This window comes from Phyllostomus hastatus, unplaced genomic scaffold (genome assembly GCF_019186645.2).
Source record: "Phyllostomus hastatus isolate PE091 unplaced genomic scaffold, TTU_PhHast_1.1 phas_scaffold_114, whole genome shotgun sequence".
In the NCBI taxonomy this organism is placed as follows: Eukaryota; Metazoa; Chordata; class Mammalia; order Chiroptera; family Phyllostomidae; genus Phyllostomus; species Phyllostomus hastatus.
The window spans coordinates 540,057-561,309 of record NW_025334006.1 but is presented as its reverse complement, the minus strand read 5'-3'; the positions used below and the strand labels follow the sequence as shown (position 1 = coordinate 561,309).

Genomic DNA, 21,253 nt, shown 5'->3' with positions numbered 1-21,253 from the left:
TCATGTGCCCTAACCCAAGTCCCCAGGCCAGGTACGGAGATGTCGCCGATGTCCTTCTGCCCTTTGTGAGAGGGTCTCTCACAAAGAGACCCTCCCCAGACTGTGTTCACGCTTTTGGGTTGTACGAGTCTCTAGTGAAAAACAGATTGGCACTAATCATTTGTCTGTTTTAACTATACACGATGACAAATAGCAAGCTCTCTGAAAACGGAACCAGTAGCCTTGTCTTTATTATCTGGTAATATAAGTAGCTGAAACAGCGACAGGGAGTCACACCGGTGGGGCAGTGCCCACGGAGGAAAGCCCGTGGAGAAAGCAGGCAGGCGGGGCAGGGCGGGGCAGCACGGACGCCCAAGTTCAGCTGCTGTGACTCCAGCAGTGTCCTCGGGAGTCGGGCAGGCTGCTCCTGCTGCTGCTTTGCTCATTTCTGTCCAAAGCATCAGTACACCAAGCTCTGGGCTTTCCAGTAGATAGGAACCTTGAATTTGAGTCTTGAATTTGACAGTGATGAATAATATAATCTTGAACAAATTGTTTCCAGGCTCACTGTCAGTTGCCTGACCTTTAATGAAAGCGTGTTACACCTGAGGGGGGGTTAATAGATAGATGAATAGTGAATTTGTTCATTATTGAATTAATTGTTGAATAAATTAATCAGAATCTTAGGATTTCTGGTTATAACCTAGAATCAATAACAATAATAATTCTCAGGTGATTTTCTTCTTTGAAATTCTTTTCTTTGGGAATTTGTTTCGGCCAGTTTTGTGGTTTTATTTTTGCTGTTGTAATTTTAGGAGTCATCTTATATGTTTTAACAATTCTACATTAAAAAAAAAAAGCCTGGGGGGTCCATACAGCAAACACTAGGCACACACGGAGCTGTATAGCAGACCTTCCTTAAAATGCTTCTCCCACTCCCAGCCTTCATCTGGCCGGCCCAGCTCTTCGCCAGTCACCCTGAGGCCGTTTCGGGCTGCCAGACTTTCCGTTCCCAGTGTAGGCTTTCCAGGGGGCAGCAGACACGACCATGAATCACTCAGTTTTGCATATCTAAGATGAACCCTATCCGGTGGGTCCTGGTTGCTTCAGAGAGCTCGTCTGTCCCTTGGTGTGAATACAGGTGTTGGAGCTGCGTAGCCAGCACTCCCAGACGCGTCTGTGATCCAGGAGGCGGTGGACCTTGCTCCTCGGAGAACCCCTCGCCTTTCCGAAAGCCAGCGTGTGCTCAGTGTGGCCCCCTGAGGTCTGCATGGCCTTCGGTCTGGGGGAAGCTGGTTTTCCTCTGAGTTACACTAACGCTGTTGCTGCTTCTGTTTCCAACTTAAACATTTAGAAAACTTACTGCAGAGCGCACCCCAGGGCTCTTAGGTAATTAGTCTGCCCTGGGTTCGGAGCTGTGCAGACCTCCTAACATGGCCGGTGCCCGAGGCTATTGTAGGGAACAAGGCTTCGCTTCTTGTACTGCTGTCAAGGTCTGTGGTGCCAGGGTCAGTGGGGGAGAGAAGGGGATCGGGGATGTGCAGGGAACTGATCACGGAACAGTAGCTGTTCTGTGCTGTAATGCTGATTGATTTAGAACTTGCAGGTACTGCTGGAGAGTGATGAATTTAAGGTTGCATTTTAGCCGTCTTCTGCAAAAACAATTTTGGGGGAAAAATGACTATGAAAAGGCTTTTTTTATTGCAGCATTTGGTTTTAAGGTCCGTCTCTCAAAAGCACTTCCTAAGCCTGTAGCCGTGCTAGCCACTCCTCAGAGCGAGCACAGAGCTTCGGAACCCGTTCCCACGGCTTCCTCGCAGCGAACACGCTCGTTTCGGCCACACCGGCCACCGTGCTTCCTGCGTTTTCCTAACTGAGTCTCGTTTTCTAAAGGGCTGCCCACTTCACGGGTAGCATCTGTATTGGAAGGGAAAAGATGGGGTAAAGGCGTTTCAATGAAGAAGCATGAGAAAGTAAAAACAGGTGGTTTCGTGTGTTCCAGCATGCTTACTGAGCAACCCAGAACGTTACCTAAGTATTTGCATTAACGTGTATATTTGGGGGTTTTGAAGCATCTGAAGTTGTATGTAACTTTGTTGGCAACACCCATTCAAGCGGATATGACTCCTGACTCGGGTGTGCACATTTTCAGCTGGGCCGCCCCGATGGGGACGTCTGTGGGGCACAGGTCTTAGACGTGGGCCTGCCCCTGGGGGTCCCTGGTGACCCGATCGCTGTGTCTGAGGCGGCCTCACAAGGTGCAGGGAGCGCACCTTTGGGGTGAAGATCTGGAGTCAGTGTGGTCTTGCCACAGGCTTGCTCAGGATTTTAGGAATTTTATGTAATTTCTCTGAACCTCACTCCCCTCCTGCCCCCCGTATTTGTCAACTGCACAGTAATGGTACTTATCTCAGAAGATTGTTTACAAACCAAAATAAAGACTAGCCGGGTAAATATGTAATCATGCTTAGGATGATTCGCAATACAGTGAAGACTTTATGCCTATTATTGAAAACTTTTTTAGGATGGAAAATAGTAAATAACAAATAGGATGACTATATAATTACTGAGATTAGATTTTATAATTAAATTCTCTTGCAAACTGTTTTACAAAACAGTTTTTTTTTTAGTATTTTAGAAAGTATTTAGTTTTTAGGAAGTATTTTTTTAAAAAAGGAAAGAACAGCCCTGGCTGGTATGGCTCAGTGGATTGAGCGCTGGCCTGCAAACCAAAGGGTTCCTAGTTCAATTCCCAGTCATGGCACATGCCTGGGTTGTAGGCCAGGTCCCCAGTAGGGGGCGTGTGAGAGGCAACCACGCATTAGTGTTTCTCCTTCTTTTCCTCTCTGGAAATAAAATCTAAAAAAAAAAAGTACTATATTGAAATAAAAAAAAATTCTGAAAAAAGAGGAAAACATTTTATAGGTATTCCTGTCACTTACAATGAAGATGTGACTTGCCTATCAAGTTCACATTATTAATCAGAACTGTATAGAGCAGCCAATGGTGTGGCTCATTGGATTGAGCATTGGCCTGCAAGCCGAAAGGTCGCCAGTTCAGTTCCCAGTCAGGGAACATGCCTGGGTTGTGGGCCAGGTCCCTAGTTGTGGACATGGGAGAGGCAACCCATTGATGTATCTTTCCCTCTTTTTCTCCTTCTCTTCCCCTTTCTAAAAAAATTAAAGTTAAAAAAAGGAACTGTACAGAGCAGAATAAACTAGGAAGGGCTGTATTAAGAGAGAAGCTGCTCTTTTTTGAATGGAAACTAAAGTAATTTCTAAATAACTCCTGTCTGGCAGCTGTACTTAAACTCCAGACACAATACATTTTTCACTTTAGTACTAATAACAACTATATTTATTTTTCTAAAATATATATAGCAATAATAAAAGCAATGGAATACTAATATTGCGAAGCTTTTAGAAAAACCTGGACTGCTTAGGGATGAGTCCGACAAAGCATGTGTAAGATTTATATGGTGGGAACTGCAAAACACTGAAGAGAGAACCGAGGCCCACATGCGTGGGAAGACGCCTGTGTTCACGCCACTCACCATTCACGGCTCGGTAGTTGGCTGTTGGCTGTTTCTAAACGGACGCGTAAGGTCAGTGCAGTCCCAGTCAGAGTTCCTGGAGACTTGTTGAAGAAACTGGCAAGTAGAGTCGAAAATTCATATGGGAAAACAGAGGACCAGAGTAGACAGAATAATTTAGGAAAAGAGTAAAAATTTTTGAGGACTTATTTCAAGGTTTACTCTGAAGCTACAGGAACCCAAGGCAGCCTGGTGTCGGCATGAGAGGAAACAGAGAGATCAGTAAAAGAAAGTGTCTGGAATTAGGCCCACACGTATGTGGACACTTGTTTTGTTTTGTTTTGTTTTTGACAAAGGCCTTCAGGCAATTCAGTGGAGAAAGTGAACACAGCTCCGTGGTGGAGGATTACAGGGAAGGACCACGTCTAGGCTGGTTAGGGCAGGAGGAGATCCTGAGGGTGGGAAAAGGTGGGAAAAGCCAGCGATGCGGACGGTGGGAGGCAGGCTGGGCCAGGAGGGGCTTGATGTGGGTTCCCTCCTCCTCCCGGCTCCAAGGGCAAACACCTGCTTGTCCAGCCACGTGGTGATCTATGGTTTCTTTTGCCGACTGTCTGTGTGTATTAATGTGTGTCTGACCCTGGCTCGAATAGAGTATAAACTCGGGAACGGTTTCTAAGCCTGGCATAGTTTCACGTCCTGCGTCGATGTCAGTAGAACATGCCTTTTTCATGTGTGGATTTTCAGCCGACTGTCAGAATGTGGAAAGGAATGGTATTGTGTCTTTGAACAAAAGAGTCAGCAATTAAAATGAAGTACATCCTAGTAATCTTGGAAAGTAAGAGAACTGTGTTTTGGGTTCTGGACTATATTTTGCTGAGATAACTCCCATATGTCATCTCCTTTAGTTACCCTTGGGTTGTTGTTAGGGCAGTAAGAAATACTGCTTTGTGAGTTTCTTAAAATGATTGAAACACATTCTGTTGTTACCCTTTGGAGTAGCAGGGCGTTTTCCAGTAATCAGGATCAGGTGTGATGTGGAGACGCAGTGAATGTCAAGTAATTAAATGATTGGTGCCTGGTATGAACTTCTCTTTGCCAAAGCCTCCCCTTCGAGTCTGGACCAGAGCCTCCCACTGTATTTGTTGAGTAATTCTTTCATACGTCTTGGTTCTGTTTTCCCAGAGTGTCTAGAAGGACTGTGTCTCCTTTTCCTGAGCCAACTATTAGTGCTGTGGGCCGGAGTGTGTGTGTGTGTGTGAGCGTGTGTGTGTGAGTGAGTGAGTGTGTATGTATGTGTGGTGGGGGAGGTGTTGCTTATTCTTCACAACACAACCACTTCCTCCTTGGTGTCTTGCAGACGTATTACCGACGCCACACTTGCCATTGTGCGAGGAGAGACGGTCCCACTTGATGTCCTGCAGATCAAGGTAAAGTCCTCTCCTGAGTTTGAAAATGTTAACAAAGCAACACACGTAAAGAAAACAAAATGTTACCGTCGAACTGAGATGATGAAAACGACAGTCCCCCTTACCCTTTCCTACCCCAAGTACAGCTCCCCGGAGAAAAACAATTTCACCTGTTTCTTCTACTTACCACCAGTAAGTGTTTTAGTGATGCTACTTCTGAAAATCGTGGTTAAAAATACACATAGAATTTACCGTTGTAACCATTTTAAAGCATACAGTCCAGCGCTGCGAAGTCTGCGATACTAGTTTTTGATTTACCCATTTTTGACCTTATCTCCTAGCCTCTTCGTCACATCCGAGACTTTGTCTGTGTTTTCCTCCCAGTGTCGCTGTGTCACTGTTTTCAGTTCCCCTGTTGATTGCCTGTGGGCCCCGGGCGTACCCCTGCCTCGGTGGCTGTTCTGAGCACTGGAAGCGCCCGGGTGCTCTGGACCAGACCGGGCTGGTTTCTCCTCCCCCTGCCCCGTGTGCATGGGAGCTGCCTCCGTCTCCCAGGTTCCGCCGGCAGGGAAGTCCCTCTCGTGTCCCGTCTGTCCTTCGCCGGGCCTTGTCTTCCTTTGGGATTCAGGTCACTGGGTTGTCTTACAGTCTCGGCCCCCTGACGGGCATGAGAAGGGGTTTGATTCTGTAGATCATCTGGCTCTTTCTCATGTTCAGAGAGCGCTGTTCTCGGGAGCGCCCAACATCCCTAGATGGGAGCTGAGCTCCCCCTTTTCCGCCGGGTGGTCCGACGTGCTCGGGCTGAGTTGTTGGCGAATGCATGAGTTGCTTTAGGGAGATGCTCACCGGCTCTGCAGCTGCGTTGCTGAGAACCGGCGACTCCCCACAGCCACGGGCCTCCCTGGCACCCGGGCCTCGGTCTTGGGAGCCGTTCTCTGAGCTAAGGGGCCAGGACTCTCTGAAGGGCTGGTCTTCAGAGGCGGGGCGAGGACACGGCGGGGAAGTACTCAAAACTCCGAGAAGTACTCAGTACTCCTCGGGGGTGTCTGTAATGATGCCCGCCCACCTCTCACAGACTCGTGAGAACAGCTGCAGTAAACGTGACCCGCTAAAACCAAGTAAGCTTGGTATTTCCCAACTTACTACACCACCGACTCGGTCACTATTACTCTTAGCAGCAGTTAGTGCCACGTAATAACAGCTTACAGGCCGTCGGGGGAACTGCTCCTGTGGTCCGGGCAAACGCACACAGTGCTGCCTCTCACAGGCGAGAGCGCCCTTTCTCCTTCATTTCTTTTCTCTCCACGCTTCCCCTGGCTCCCCCCGATTCTTCACCGTTTCATTGGTTTTGTTGTGAATTTTATGTGCATTTCCCCCGAAGGTCCCTTGCCCCCCACACACTTGCTACACAGTCATGTGCAGCTGCTCCGCCCTGTCGTGATTCTCGATGCTGTTGGAACCTCCCGCGCGGTATTGTAGGTACTGTAGGTATTGTAGGTATTGTATCGGCTGTGTCTGACCCCCACTGCACCCGGGCGCCTTGAGAGCAGACGTTTTGTTATTGCTGGCCACTAACATATAACATGTATCTGTTAAGCAAAGGTCTGTGTGGAGCAAAAATGAATGAACGATTAGCTTAGTCTGGTGGGAAGACTCAAAGCCCTGCTCTGTCCAGCTCTGCACTTGGCCCCAGGAGACGGGTGTGTCCCGCACTGCCGGCCAGAGCGGCCTCGCCCACCCCCTTCTGCTCTCCCGTCTCTCGTTCCTTCCCTGTGCTCTCACAGGCACAGAAGGTAGAGAAGCAGACTGGCTGCTTGAGCAGGCGCACAACCAAGGACTCAGCGGCCTTGACTGTTTGTGTGTGACTCTCCCAGAAACCCCTCCCTGGGTTCGGGTGCCGTGGGAACAGGCGTGAGGGTGGGACTGAGGGCGGAGCACGCCCTCCCTGAGGACTGTTAGCCGACCGCTCCAGGCCGGCACCTCCGGGGTCAAGGATTGTCCTCCAGCTCTGAATGTCCTGCTCACGTGGCCTGAATCTTCCGCTCACACTGGAAATCGAGCCCATTCAGCCCCGTCCCCCACCTGCCCTGGTCTAGGAAACGGCGGCGTCATGTCTGGTGCTGGGAGGCTCCGGCTGGAATGTGGGGTACTCGGGCTTCAGCTGTGATTCGGAGCTGCGGAAGCCCCCCGGCGGGTGTATGTGTTACTCAGACTTGAAGGGAGGGCCATCGCGGAGCAGGAGCGCTCTGAGGTGGTGGCTGCATCGGCGCATGTTCCCTTACTGTGTATGTCCACCGCACATCTCACGGGTTTATTAGAAACTCGCTGGTTACAATATGTGTGGGCAACATTTCACCATGGAGTGTTGGGCTAGACCAGGCCACTCTGTGTTCTGACCCATGAGGATGAGTGTCTGACTGCTCTCACGTTCAGGTGACGCGTTCTAGAGAGCCAGGGTGCTGCTCGCACCTGACAGTCCTCGGCCTCCGAGGGGCACGCAGGCCCACCTTACCTGGGCCTTGGTCAAGTGTGTGGGAGCCGACATCGGTCTGAAAACCAGCCTCGCTGGGTCCTCCTCAGTCCTCAGCGTGAAGTGCATGCAGGTTCCCTCGCAGCCGATTCGTGAGGCCCAAGCACAGAAATCACTGTCACGTGGAGTGTGGTTTACTCGCGCACTCTCACTGAGCATTCACCGAGTTGATTTCTTAAATTGCGAACATCCTTTTGGATTCTGATTTGATGAAAAGGAGGTCGAGACCCTTTGCTGGGTGCTTAACCTGCGCAGAGCTCCAAGCTGCCGTAATCACTAATTCCAGTGAAACCCCTTTGTCTTCCAGGGCGAGAAGGAGCAGCCCGTGTTTGCGATGACCGGCCTCCGGTGGGGGTCCTTCCGAGATGCTGGCGTCCAAGTTAGCAAGTAAAGACTTCCTCTGTGGATGCGTGACGGTTGTCGTAAAAAGTTTTTGTCTTCTGTTCCTCTCCTCGATGTGTCAGTATGCATTGATCTTCTGGGGATAGATGTGGCGGGTCTGGAGTTGTGTGCACAACTAGTGGAGATAAAGTTCGTATCTCATTGCACAAAGGCTGGGGCAGCTCCGGCTTCCCCACACTGGCGTGGTGGTGGCTGGCGTGGTGGTGGCTGGCGTGGTGGTGGCTGGGGGGACAGGGGTGCGGCTCTGTTTCCAGACAGACTGCTGGAGGCTCAGGCTAGACTGCAGGGCACCCGGATGGCCCATCAGCCTGCTTGTCTGGGCGCCAAGTGAAAGGCACCGCTGGGGACACAGCCTGTGGTGCTGTGACAGCCCCGGGAGGTGCTCTTGGGAAGGCCCAGCGGCCTGAGAAGCCCAGGCTGCGTCGCAGGGCAGAAGGAAAGGCAGGTGCTGGCCGCATTGTGAGGTGGAAGGAACAGGCCAGCGGGGGCGGCGATCACAGGGCTGTCACCGCTGGCCCCTCACGGGAACAGACTCATTTTTGGAGACTTCGCTGTGGGACAGGAAGCCCCTGGCCTGGCCAGAGGGGCGTCCTCTTGTGTTTGCTGTTGGGAGGTCCTGGGGGCCAAGACCCCCGGGCAGGACCGAAGGGGTCCCTGGCTGAGTCTCACTCCCTCCATGGTGGATGTTCGCTTTCGCCTTTCCTTACAAACGGGGGCTGCCCATTGTAGTGCAGTGTGAACCAGCTGGGATCGATCTCACGTGTAGCTCTTAGCAAGAAACCCCTCTGTCACGTCGGAGGCCTTCCCGCCACAGCTTCTCCACGGAGACTTCTCTCGCCGCTTCACCCCGTTCGTCCTGCTGTGACGTTCGTCCTGCTGTGACGTTCCCGGTGGTGGACCGTGCAGAGAGAGAGAGAGAGTGCTGGTTTGTGTCCACACGCTGTGTCATTTGGGGTTCCACCGTCTCTGGTCTGCAGTGTGCAGGGTCGTCCTGACCCCACAGCGTGCCCTGCGCTGCATCCGTAGTGTCGGACCGTCCCAGCGGCTCGCCGAGTGGGGTCGCTCCGTGGTCCCCAGAAAAGCCTGCCGAGGACAGACGGCCTCTGAAAGGCGCTGACCAGCGGTGAGGCACCAGCACAGGCCAGGCCCCGGTTCGGAAGACCTCACACCCTTGCCTGTGTTCCGGTGGACTTCAGAACGATGAATTTTCAAATTCCGGTTACTGACACCCCAGCCAGGACTGCCCGTGGGGTTGCTGTGTGTGCTGGGGAGAACCGGTGGGCAGGCAGCGGGGGACTTCCCAGCTGTCGGCATTTGCTGTTGGCAGAGATGCGGCAGCTGCGGGCGGTTTAGGAACAAAGGTTCCAGCCGGGACGCGTTTCTCTCTGGCTGCCTCGGAGCCGGCCGTGACGTCGGCTGATCGTCCAGGTGCCCCCGTGCCCCAGGTCCTCCTGAGCAGCAGCACAGTGCTCACCTGAGCAAGAGGTAGACCGGCCCCACAGTGCTGCCTGGGTTGTCGCTGGGCTCCCAGTGCTGGCGTCCAAGGCCCCTGCTGAGCCCGCCACCATCCCTGAGCACGCAGCCACAGGTCCTTCCTCTGGGGCTGTCACCCTCAGGGTCTCCTGCGCCAAATGGGCTCTTTCCCTCTGTCCCGCATCGAAACCCCTTGCGTCGCAGCGAACCCCACGCCCTCAGTGCGGGCTGGGCTTGAGCCACGCGCTGCACTGGCGCGTCCGGCCCAGGATGCTGGGCCTCAGTGATCCCTCGGCCTTCTTCACGCTCCGCACCAATGAACAGTGGTCCGCCTAGGCCGTGTCACATGTGTTTATACAGTCTTCACTGTTTTCTGTTTCTCTTTTGGACCGTATTTTATAAAACGATCGCCCTCAAAGGCAGGAACTTGATACTCTCTTTCTTTTGCTGAAGAAGTGCAGACCGGTCAGAATCCGGGAGGGGGCGGCTGAGCTGGGCTGGCTGGCGGCACAGACGGTGAGGAGGAGTCTGCCCCACGCCGCTTGTCCCGCTCCACGCGGGCGCCTGAATCTCCCCCCAGCGGCTTCTGGGCAGCAGCTGGCGGCACGAATGGACCCTTCGTCCCGGATGTTACGTTGGCCACTTTAAAGCTGCGTGACACGAGTCGTGTGAAAGCACCTGCTTTACGACGACGTTGACCGCGTGCTGGTGTGTGAGAGAATACTCCAGTGTGTTCTGGGTTGCAGGTGACACCTCAGGGTCACCCCGCTGCACCTCCCTGTGGCCGTGTCACCTGTGCTCTGCTCCCTTTGAGTGAGGGCTTCGCCCCCGTCGGTGGCTGGAAGCTCACGTGACTGCGAGGCTGATGGAGGTGGGGATTCCAGGAGACCGATTGGCTGCCCCTGGCACAGCACGAGGCTCTGTCTGCGTGGCACGGCATTGAAATGCAGATGAAAAGCTGACTGTGATACTCTTTTATGCTAAACCAGGGTCCTCAGAGCAGCCGCTAGTGGAGGTGTGATTGATTCCAGGGGCGCCTCTGTCACGAATGCTGTCTGCTGATCGATCGATCGTTCCGTTAATATTCTAATTAGGTTTTTGTCTTCGTCTTTCTCAGGTACTGGTACCTCGGGCCTCTGAAAACCAAAGCGGCTCACTTCTTCAGCACTCTGCAGGTAAAGGCAGCTCACAGCAAGGGGCTGTGCCCTGCCTCGTTTTGTTGTTGCTCCATGAAGTAACGTTTGAGAAAACGTGTTGAAAAAATGCAAATGTTGTCACTTCGTGATGTCGCCTCTCATGCACCAACTGATCCCCTCCAATACCAGTCCAGCAGTTAATTTCTTTTTAGTATTCCCCTTCCCTTTGCCTGTTCACTCACACGGCTGCCAGACACACCTGGGACAGAACGACCTATCTCATCAGTCATTCGCATGTCTGTACCAGCATCTAGAAATGGATGGGAGGTTTGTATCTTATCATACAGGCTTACACGTGACACAGTAGGTTTCAAACTGTGCCAGCCAAATACACGCAGCGGTTATGGTGTTGGTCGGTGCCGACACAGAACGTGGCGTCGTCAGGGGAGGTCCCGTCTGTGAGTCGGAGGCGTGCTGGGTCCCTGCCGTGGTCCTCTGGGCCTGGGGAGAAGGGGCAAGATGGAGTGAGGAGGGTCAGAAGGTTACTCTTGGGTCACGCACCCCATGGAAACTTGAGAACAAGGGATCAGTCTGCCCTCAGAGGCACGTAAGCCGCAGATAGATTGGGACAAACAGAATGCGGGACGTGACGTCCCAGATGGAATGGTTTCGGTGGCGGTGGGGACCAGATGGGGCTCTGGACGTGAGTGGCTGCCGTGAGGCAGGGGTGACGTCCAGGGCTGGAGGGCAAGGCCGTTGTTTTAGTGACTCCTGCGGACAGTGGCGAGACCCAGGATGACACTGGACCTGGGCTGCCAGGTGGTAGAGACGAAAAGGCTGGAGTGTGGGCACCTTTGTCCGTGAAGCAGCCCCGAGAAGCCCCGAGCGGGCGGGGTCCGAGACACGGCGAGACCGTTCCAGCCTCCGTGTGGAATGTGGTTCCGGACGTGAGCGAGGTGTTAGATGCACCTGAACTTCGTCGGTGCCTTGTCTGTGCCACCGTCAGTGTGCCAGCGACACGTTTATCACGGGGCGGACTCTGCCTCTTTGTATCGGGGGGTTTAGACAAGTACAAGCCGTGGTGGTTAGTCCACTCCTCTCCGCCCCACCTGGCGGAGGTCGGTGGGGGCAGCAGCCCTGGGGGCATGGTTTTCAGGACAGACCCTCGATGGGGAACGAGAGCTGGAGGGTCCCCCGCTCCGCATCGGAGATAAAGCCACCCGGTGAGAGACTAGTCAGCTTCCGGCAGGTTTAGGGAGAGCACGGACCGGCCTTGGCACAGGCAGAGCTCCGCGAGATGGGAATTGTGGGCTCCTGACGGGTGTTTTCCCCTCTCCACTTTCCAAGGAGTGGCCTCAGACGCATCAAGCCTCCCTCTCGTACACGGGACCTAAAGCCAGACCTCCCAGCGTCGCCGACGAGACCCCCCCGCGGCCCTCTCTGTACCGGAGGATCCTGCGCAGGCTCGTGTCGTACTGGGCACAGCCGCAGGACGGTGAGCGGCCGGGTGGCCGAAGGTCGAACGCGCTGGTCAGGTCAGAGCCGCCCAAAGCAGACCCCCGAACCCGCGCTGGGCCTCCCCAGAGCAGGGGCCTTTCAGGGACCACCGTCGGCAGCCTCCCGTGTGCCACCGCGCACAGACCAGCGCAGTGTCCCGTGGTCACGACCACCCCGCGTCATTTGAGACAGACGGTGGCTCCCTCTCTGTCACCACCTTTCTGTACTGCCGGCTGCACTGGGAGGGTGTTTCCGGCACAGAGGTTCCGCTCGGAGCCTGGCCGTTCATCCCACGTGTGGGGGTGTGCCGTGAAGAAACGGGTGGGGGGTCAGCAGATGCGCGGGGGGGACGGAGCTGAGCCGCTGGCCGCGGGTGGCAGGCGGGAGAGGCTACCGGGAGGAACTGACCTGCATCTCGTGCCCCCACACAGCCCTCTCCCAGGAGGCGAGCCCCGAGGTCTGGAGGGACGTGCAGCTGTCCACCATCGAGCTGTCCATCACAACACGGAACAGCCAGCTCGACCTGACCGTGAGTGCACTTTTCTGTTGGACGAGCATTGGTGTCTGGGAAAGCGGACGGAGGAGGCACGCTCTCCCCGACTCAGTGCTCTCACATTTGCCCTGTGGGGCCCAGAGGGAGGTGGTGGCCCAGAAGCTCGTGGGGCCTGACCCCGGGTCTGGGCGTTGCTGGGGAGGCCCGAGGGCAGGAGGCCTTCAGGGGTGAGAGGTGAGCTGCTCTCGTTTGTCACAGGAATGAAAAATCGTGGAGCTTTCACTGGAGAAAACATCCCTTCTTTTTGTGACTATGTTAAATATGTAGGGTTAGGCCCCCAGGGAAAAACACTATATATGTTTTTATTTACACGTGTGTATGTTTACATAGTATCTGAGTCCAGCCTATTAATATGCCCTGTCCAGTGTGGTAGCCACTAGCCGCATGTGGCAATTTAAACTTAAATTAATTAGACTTAAACAAAATTGAAAACTCACTTCCTTAAGCACACTGGCCACCTCATCTGCCGGTGTGGGGGGGGGGCGGGGGGGGCTGCAGACGCCGCTCCAGCGGACGTGGAAACAGCGGGGGTTGGCCGTCTGGCCCAGCTGGGAATTGACTTTACGTTTCTAAGTGGTTGGAAGAAAATGAAAATAATTTGCGATACGCGAGAAGTACATGAAATTCAGGTTCAGTATCTGTAAGCAAGGCTGGGCGGGAGCACAGCTGCATCCCTGCACATACATGTCTTCTGTGGCTGCCTTCACGCTGCGGGGCGGAGTCGTGACGGGCTGGGTGACCCTGGAGCCTCCAGCATCGCTGTCTGGCCGCTCACGGAAGGTCTGCTGACCCCTCGGCCGGAGAAACCCGCAGCAGTGCGTGTTAATGGGAGTGCCGTAGGAAGCGCATCCTTGACTCGAGACTCATCATTGCAATCGGGCTCTATGCAGTCGGGGCAGTGTGTTCACAGTTGACCTGGTCACTCTGGAAACTGGCCCGTGGACGTGACCGTGGTGGTGAACGTGTGCGTGGGCTGGGGTGAGTGGGTGAGGTGAGCGTGCGGCACGTTTGGATTCCAGCGTTGGTATTGAGCTGTCTCCTGATGAGGAAAGGGACGTGTGTGCATTGTGTAATACAGCTCCCTTGTCTTCTGAGTTACTGCCAGCTAGACTCAGAATTAAATGTACGAAAATAGAACCATTAAAGCCCTAGAGTGAAATCTAAGGAGTAGCAATTGAAACTTGGGGAGGGAGCCTAAGGCAGAACTCATATTTTGATGCATTTACGTTTGTATAATTAAAAAAGAACCATAGGCAACATTTTTTAATGACAAGTTGGGGGACATAATCTATAGAATGTGGTAGAGTGGAAGTTAATAGCTTTTCTTTATAACTAACTCCTTAGGATAAATCCATAGGAAAATGGGCAAAGGACTAAAATAAAGAACAGGCAAAGGGCAAGAATAGGAATTCACAAAAGAAATAAAAAATGAGAAAACTAGCTGATATTTACTGAATACATACTACATGCTGTGCACTAAGAATTTTACATATCAACGCATGTAACCTTGATGTCTACATTAGTAGACAGATGTAACTCTTACCTGTGTTTAAAGGTAAGGAAACAGGCAAAGTGTTGAACATGAAAAAATGCAAACTGACACAGCAACTAGCAGGCTGCGGTAGATCAGAAAGCCCGCCGGCGTTAGGTGCTGGTGGGACAGGGCAGGACGGGCAGTCCCAGCACTGCTGATGGGCGCAGAGAGCAGTCGCCCTCCCTCAGTGGCTCCTGGGCTGCGTGTGTGAAGCACCGAGACCACAGTCCTGCCCTGGGCCGGTTGCGTGCGTTTCTAGAACGGATCCTGCAGGAATCACCAGATTAGTGCACAGCGTAGTCAGCCCCCACTTCCTGCATCGTGGGATTCTGGAAACACTGGTGCAGGCGAATGTATTAAGGTTACAACAGACAGATTCCGTTCTAGAAGAATGTCAGAAAGATACGATCTCTGATTACACACTTCCCTTTGACCCAGTCTGATCACACGTTGCTGGTGTTCTGGAGCACCGCGCCTTTCTCCGGCGGTTGGACACCAGCGGACGACTGCGTGCAGGCGTAGGTGACGGTGGCCCAAGACAAGCCCCGTGCAGAAGGCGCAGGGCTTTTGCCTCGGTGCCAGTTTTGAAAGTTGATGACACTGTGCTGTAGCAGCACATTCATTTTCTTCCTTCCACACCCCTCCGTTAAAGTAAAGTCAATAAAATATTCAAAGACAGTGAAGGTGCCAAGTGCTAGCTCCAAATGTTCATTTATCATTCAAAGCAGCGCAGGCAGAGTCTCAGAGGCGTCGGGTGTGGAGCGTGGGACGTGAGGCTCCCGGGCAGCCGTGTTTGCTGTCGTCACGGCGGCACCACACGCGGACAAGCTGATCAGGGGCCCGACTCGGCACAGTTGGGTGCAGCTGTTTAAGGCGTGCCCCTGTAGTGACTGCAGGGAAAGGCGCTCATCATGTATTGTCAGACGAACAACCGGGTTAAAGTGATTTGCACCAAGTGAACTCATTTTTATTTTAAAAAGAAGTGCTTCCACCTGTAATTGAGTTTTGTGGATGACAGAGGTAAGGCCCCAATTTTCATTCTTCCCATGCAGAAGGCGAGTCGTCCAGGCGCCACATGCTGAAGTGCTCTCTCCCCACCAACCCCGCCCTGGCTGCGGAGCCTGGCACACGTCCGGTGTCCGCACGTGCGGAAGTGCCTGCGGCGCCTCTGTTCAGTTGCGCTATTTGTCTACAGTTGTTCTGGTTCTGTGCGTCTCCTAATTAGCATTGTTTTGCAAGTCTGTTTTTTCTTATTTTTGAAGAGTCGCTTGGCCGTTCTTGACTCTTTGGCCTCTATAAATCCCTGGGAATGTTCATCTTCTTAAGTTCCACATAAAAATCTGCTACATTCATCAGAATGACATTGAACCTGCAGATCAGCATGAGAGGAAATGACGTTTCTGCGGTGCCGACTCCCCTGTCAGATGGCTGTGGCCTAGCGCCGTCTTTATTGAGACTTGTTCGTGTCTTCAATGAAGTTTTAGTTTTCTCTATAACATTTTGCCTTTTGCCGGGTATATATGCCTGGTTATCCCAACTTTCGATGTCACTGTAAATAGTATCTCCTGAAATTTCATTTTCTAACTGTCTGATTCAGTAGAAAAATACGTAATTGATTTTTTTACATTGATGCTGAATCAGCGAACTAAATTCATATTAATTATATGAAGTTCGTGGCTCCCTTTGGATTTTCTATTGACTCGGTCATATTGACTGCAAGTAGTGCAAGTTCTGCTCTTTCCTTTCAAACGCTCAGCACTCTGATCTTCGATCTGCCCTTGCTCACCACAGCGGCTGGGGCCTCAGCGCGGGGTGGAGTGGAAATCACTGTCTTACTCCCGAGGGAGAGGGAGAGCGTTCATCGCTTCACGCTTGAGTTTGATGGGGCTTTCTGTAGCTGCCCTTTGTAAGGCTGAGGAAGTTCCCTCCTATCCTGTTTTGCTAAGACTTTATCGTGAGTGGGTATTTAATTTTACCAGGTACCTTTCCTGCTTCTGCTGAGATAAGATTTTCTCATTTAATCTGTAAGTGTAGTACAACACGCTGATTTTTGCGTTTTCACTCTTTGCAAAAGACAAATCCTAGACTTGTGTGTATAACTATCTACTTATCCTCTTAGATGTCTCCTGTACATTTATTTCAGTCTCAGCCTGTCCCGAACTGAGCTGCTGACTCCGCCCCTTGAAACCTGCTTTACCCACCCTTCCCCCACTGCTGTGAACGTCCTTCCGACCTTGCATTGATTCAGGCGTCTCAGAGCCACTCGTGGCTGCGTTCTCCACACATCTGATCTTTGAGGAAGTCCTGGTGGTTCCCCCTTCCAATATGGCCAGCGCTTCACCGGACCTCCGCGCCGCCTGATCCACGTGGTACAATAGGTTCCTGCGTGGTCTCCCCTCTCCCCCGCTCCCCCTCATTCTACCCCCAGCACAGCGGCCTGCAAGGCCCTATTCAAACAAAGCCAGGTCTCCTGGCTCGGCCTGGAGCCCTCCTGGGGCTCCCAGGTCCCTCAGCCTCCCGGCCGCATCCCCCGGGATGGTCTGCGGGGCCCTACTGCTCGCTCTCCTGTCTCCCCCGGCTTCACCCCGTGGTCCCCTCAGCCACCCTGCGGCGGCCACTCTGGCCCCTTGCTGCCCTCGCGCACGCCAGGCACGCTCCCGCTGCTGTGTAGGTCGCCTGTTCCCGAGACCAGTGGCTCCCAGAGTGCAGGCCGTGGATTGGCAACAGCAGCCTCGGTTGGGGACTTGTTGTCAGAGACAAGACCTCTCGGGCCTCCCCTGTGATACACAAACGACCACCTCAGGGTGGGGTCAGAGTCAGGTGTACCAGGCCCTCCAGGTAGCCCCTGCGGGGGCTCGAGCACTGCAGCCCTGGACACGTCCGTCCGGCTGCTACTCCCCTCACCTCCTGGAGGTGTCTGCTCGGAGGCCGCCGTCTCCCCGCGGCCCGCCTGGGCCCCTCTTTAAAAAGCCACTGATGCCCCCGCTCCGTGTCCTTGACCTGGTTTGTCCCCTGATTTTTCTAATAGGCTCTGGCATAGTTGTTTCCTGCAGTACTCTGTGATGTACCATTTATGCCGTATACATCACTCCAGGATTGCTGTTTTTGTACTGATATACTCTAACATCTAATATTCTCTGTCATTTATTGTTTTAGTGTGATTGTTGTTTTGTTTTGTTGTGCTTATCCCTCAGTCTCCCTGGTAGAATGTAAGTTCTTTGTAGGCAGAAATGGTTGGGTTATTGGTTCGTTGATGTAACCCAAGCACCTGGAGGAGTTCATTCAGTAAGTCAGTGTTGAAGGGGAACTCGGAGCCGAGGCCCCTCCTTGGTGCACTGCAGCTCCCCGTGGGCAGGGAGAGCCTGCTGGGTCAGCCCTGTGACCCTCGGCAGTGCTGCCGGCTCTGGGAGGCCTGTGGGTTAGCCTGGGGAGACGGATGCCCTGCCTGTTGGTAGGGAAACAAACCTCCATTTGAAGCAGATGCAGAAAGAAGGGTTGGGCTTGAATTACAGAGGGCCCAGCTCTTACCGCTAGCCACGGGCTGCTGGTAAATCGGGGGAGCAGGAAGCATTAGAACCAAGTCTGTTTTTGTAGCTACTTCCTTGTCGCTCAAAGCTTTCTGTGGTTGGGAGTGGAAAGCACCTCAAACATGGCCTTGGCAGAATGGTCCGCTTCTCCTAAGCTCTGGCTGCACACCAAACGTGCACGTACAGCTCTTTAAAACAGGTACTTGGGCCCTGCCCACCGAGAGCCCGCTGTAGCAGGTGTGACCCCGGCTGGAGAGGCGGGGCTCAAAGCCTGGCCCGCAGGGAGGGACTGCTGGGGCCTCAGACGGCGCTCATCATTAATGCCAGAACCTCACAGACTCCCCACTCTGAGTTCTGACAAACCTTCAAACCTGAGTTTTACTTGCCATGTATAGGCAGTAAAAACCAAACAATGGAGATGAATGTTGTGGTATGTAAATTATACCTCAATAAAGGTCTTAATGTAAAAGGAAAAGGTTAAGTTGCTAAAAGTCCCCTGCATAATTAATACACAGCTTTGAAATGTGAACCTGTGGGTCTCAAAGGCGACAGCAGGCTGCAGTAGCCACAGTGTAGAGTATTGATGTTTATCTTCCAACCTCTCAGAGCACAGAAGACTTTATGAATATCTGCATCGAACCCGACAATGTCAGCAAAGGAGACTTCATAAGTATAGGGTAAGTGGATTGCAATTTCCTAACTGTGGGGCGAGTGGCCTGGGGCTTGGAGGAAATGAGGCTGAAGTCATTTGAATTGAATTGTATCGACTGAATTGTATCGTGTTGTATCCTGTTCCGAGTACCCGTGAAGTCTCTATATGTATAGGGGACTCAGCGAGGGACGCGCCTTGTTTGGGAATCACAGCTTTCTTGGTTGCATTTGGGTTGACGCGTCTAGTGCTCCTCTCTTGCTCTGGCCTTCCCTGTTCGTTTTGGGGGGATCGGAGGGGAGCAGTCGTTGCCTTTCTACGGAAGGGACCCAGTGCAGCGGGGCCCGGGGCCTGGAAGGCTGGCGTCAGGGCCCGAAGTGCTGGGTCCTGCCTCCTCCTGGCCTCCTGTTTTGGAGGCACCCTCCGTTCTCTGAGTCCTTTTCCCTGGGTGTGGCCTGGAGTGATGTGATCACCTCTGACTCTCTCGGGGTCATTTTCGGGTCTCAGGTGAGGGAATGTGCAGGGAGGGCCTTTTTCATCGTGACCTACTCCCCAGTGTCAGCTACTGTGGGTCAGTCCCCCCTTGCCCTGCTCTCCGGGTGTTTGTGAAAAACCCGAAAAGGGGCTGAGTACTTGGGACATTTTCCAGGTTTCCCTTTTCCGCTACAAAGTACGCTTTCAGGTCCCATCTGATTTGTTCAGCCCTCCCTTGGCCAGAGTTTTATTGGTTAAGGATGCTCTAGGCCCTCCCTCGGCATCATGGACCCCTGTTACCATGCCAACAGCCAGTCTGCTTGGCTGCGTTCTGTGCTCTGGCTCAGAGCTCCCCCTCGCGCCCACTGCGGGGTTAAACATCTCCGCTGGGGAGGCGGGTCTCCATGGCAACCTCATTGTCTGCACCAGCACCCTCACTACACTGTCTGTTTCTGGTGTGTTTGCCGGGTACAGAGTCTTCAGATGCTGAACAGCTGCGCCTGCAGCCATTGGTTTGTTTGCTGTGTCTGCGGGAGGCGGGAGGGGAAACACCTCCCTCCCTCGGAACAGTGTGCAGACGCCTCTCACTGTCTCAACTGGGAGTCCGACCAGTGGGGCCCGCTCTACCCCGGGCTCCTTTGTAATTCGACATCCAAAAATAGAACACCGATCGTGGTGCGTAAGTGAAGTCATCGCGTTCCTCGTTATTTTGAGCATCGGCAGCAGTGACATGGTCCCCTTTGGTCTCTACAGGAAGTGAAGTCAGGTAATGGCTCCTCTGGGTATCTGAAGGCCCCCTGAGAAGCTGCTTTAGAAAATGGATGAGGTTTCACTGATGAATTACTGTTGTCAGTCGTTGAAAAAGAATGGGCTAACTTGGATTAGCTCTTGCCCTTCCTGTACTTCCTGAGACCAGCAGTGAGGGGTGGGCTGGGTGTGGGCAGTTACTCCGCCAGTGCTACTCCAGCGCCACTCAGCGAGGGCGAGCACGGGCTGCGCCAAGCAGGCCGCTGCCATGGAGAGTCGGCAGGGAGCCTCGTGTGGAACCGGTGCTTCACGCGTGCGTAGAAAAGAAACCTCTGCCTTACACTGACATAAGTTTCTCCAAGGGTTGCCTCACTCCCAGGTACCACCAAGTAACAAAAGCTTAGTACTTCTAAAGGATTTAATTTCATTCTGTTAAACGTGGGGTCTTTAACCGCCCAGGACTTGGGCCCGTGTGGACGATGTAAAACCAGGCAGTCTCGACTGCAGGCACAGCTCTCGCCAGCAGGTCGGCCCCTCCCTCTGGCACGTGTCCCAGTGCTGAGTGAGGGTCCTCGTGGGAAAGACTACGCACAGGTCCCCATGCTGTTCAGTGGATCGGGAGCCCTCTGCTTAACCTCATCAAAAACAGAAAGAACTTGCCATGTTCTTGCCCCCCAATGCCATGGCTGGCACTGGTTTACAAACTTGTTTTTCCTCTGCTAACAGAAGCAAAAAGGTGCGAGACCCCAAGCTGCGCGCCGAGGGCACCGAGTGTCTCCAAGCCAGCCAGTGCGCCCTGCTGCTGCCCGAGGTAAGTGGGCGGGCCTGTCCCGCAGCTCTTGGGTCTTTCTCGGGTCTCCCTCTCTGTTCGCCCCCCTTCCTCTCCAGTAACAGACCCTCACTGAGGCACCTTGGATGTGCTGAGCACACTATCAGCCTCTGGGTCAGAGGAGGCAGACCTGAGAGATGACAGGACCCAATGTTCTTAAGCCAAGGTTCTCTAAAGCGAGCTTTGGGTCTCCTAAGCTCCCCCGGCCCCAGATGTAAATTGCGCAGAGTTCCTATATTATCACACAGAAAATTCTCAAATGTTAACAATGGACTCCACCTTCACACTTGTTGTGAAAGATCTGGGAGCAGTTTTCAGAATGGTGCTCCGTTTTCCTGTGCTGTGAAACGCCAGGCCTAGAAGAACAACCTGTATCAGTGGGGCAAGTTGGAAATAGCATCTCATTTATAAGGTTAGTTATTCTATTAGCAATGCCTCAGGAACAGGGTTACTCCAGGTCACCTCTGCATACTCATGGCCACTGTGTCACCGTATGCAGGAAAGGACCTCGTTGCCCCCACAGGGGTGGCACCGGAGTCTCAACACAGACGTGCCGCATTAAAGGCACAAGTTCCGACCAAGTTTTACAGGCTCTGCAGTGGGGCGTGCTCTGCCTGCGTGGGGAGCTGAGCGTGTCCTGAGGAAGAACCTTAGACGCAGGCAGGCGGCCGTCCTGGCTTGCCTAAGTGTGGGATGTGCGGTCTTGCTCACTGAGAAGGACCTGCAATGCGCTATGTGTACGAATTCCTTCCTTAAAGATGTGGCAGGACCCCTGTCTTTTAATATTTGAAAATTATAACCTTGCTTCTCAAGTACCCAAATACTCTGGTAGGAGATAAGAGGTCAGAGAAATAACAGAACCTTTTTCGTGGATGGGATGTTTCCAGAACCAGCACCGAATCAGTGACTTAGAGGGACAGAGACTCGGGCCGCCGAGAGGATGGCGGGGAGGACGACCCCGTGTGCGTGTGGCCCCCTGAACGCT

General features: G+C 53.3%; 1 protein-coding gene across 4 annotated transcripts in view; it reads left to right on the top strand.

Moving 5' to 3' along the window:
• AGK (acylglycerol kinase) overlaps window positions 1-21,253 on the top strand; it is a 71,985-nt gene that overhangs the window by 48,786 nt on the left and 1,946 nt on the right. For 3 of the 4 annotated variants that reach the window (XM_045855705.1, XM_045855703.1, XM_045855704.1), the window contains exons 9-15: window positions 4,869-4,938; window positions 7,755-7,834; window positions 10,440-10,497; window positions 11,806-11,953; window positions 12,387-12,484; window positions 18,176-18,246; window positions 20,166-20,250. In XM_045855705.1, the coding sequence (XP_045711661.1) occupies window positions 4,869-4,938; window positions 7,755-7,834; window positions 10,440-10,497; window positions 11,806-11,953; window positions 12,387-12,484; window positions 18,176-18,246; window positions 20,166-20,250 (610 nt within the window). The remainder of the gene's footprint in view (window positions 1-4,868; window positions 4,939-7,754; window positions 7,835-10,439; window positions 10,498-11,805; window positions 11,954-12,386; window positions 12,485-18,175; window positions 18,247-20,165; window positions 20,251-21,253) is intronic. The other variant, XM_045855706.1, reaches the window with a different exon arrangement.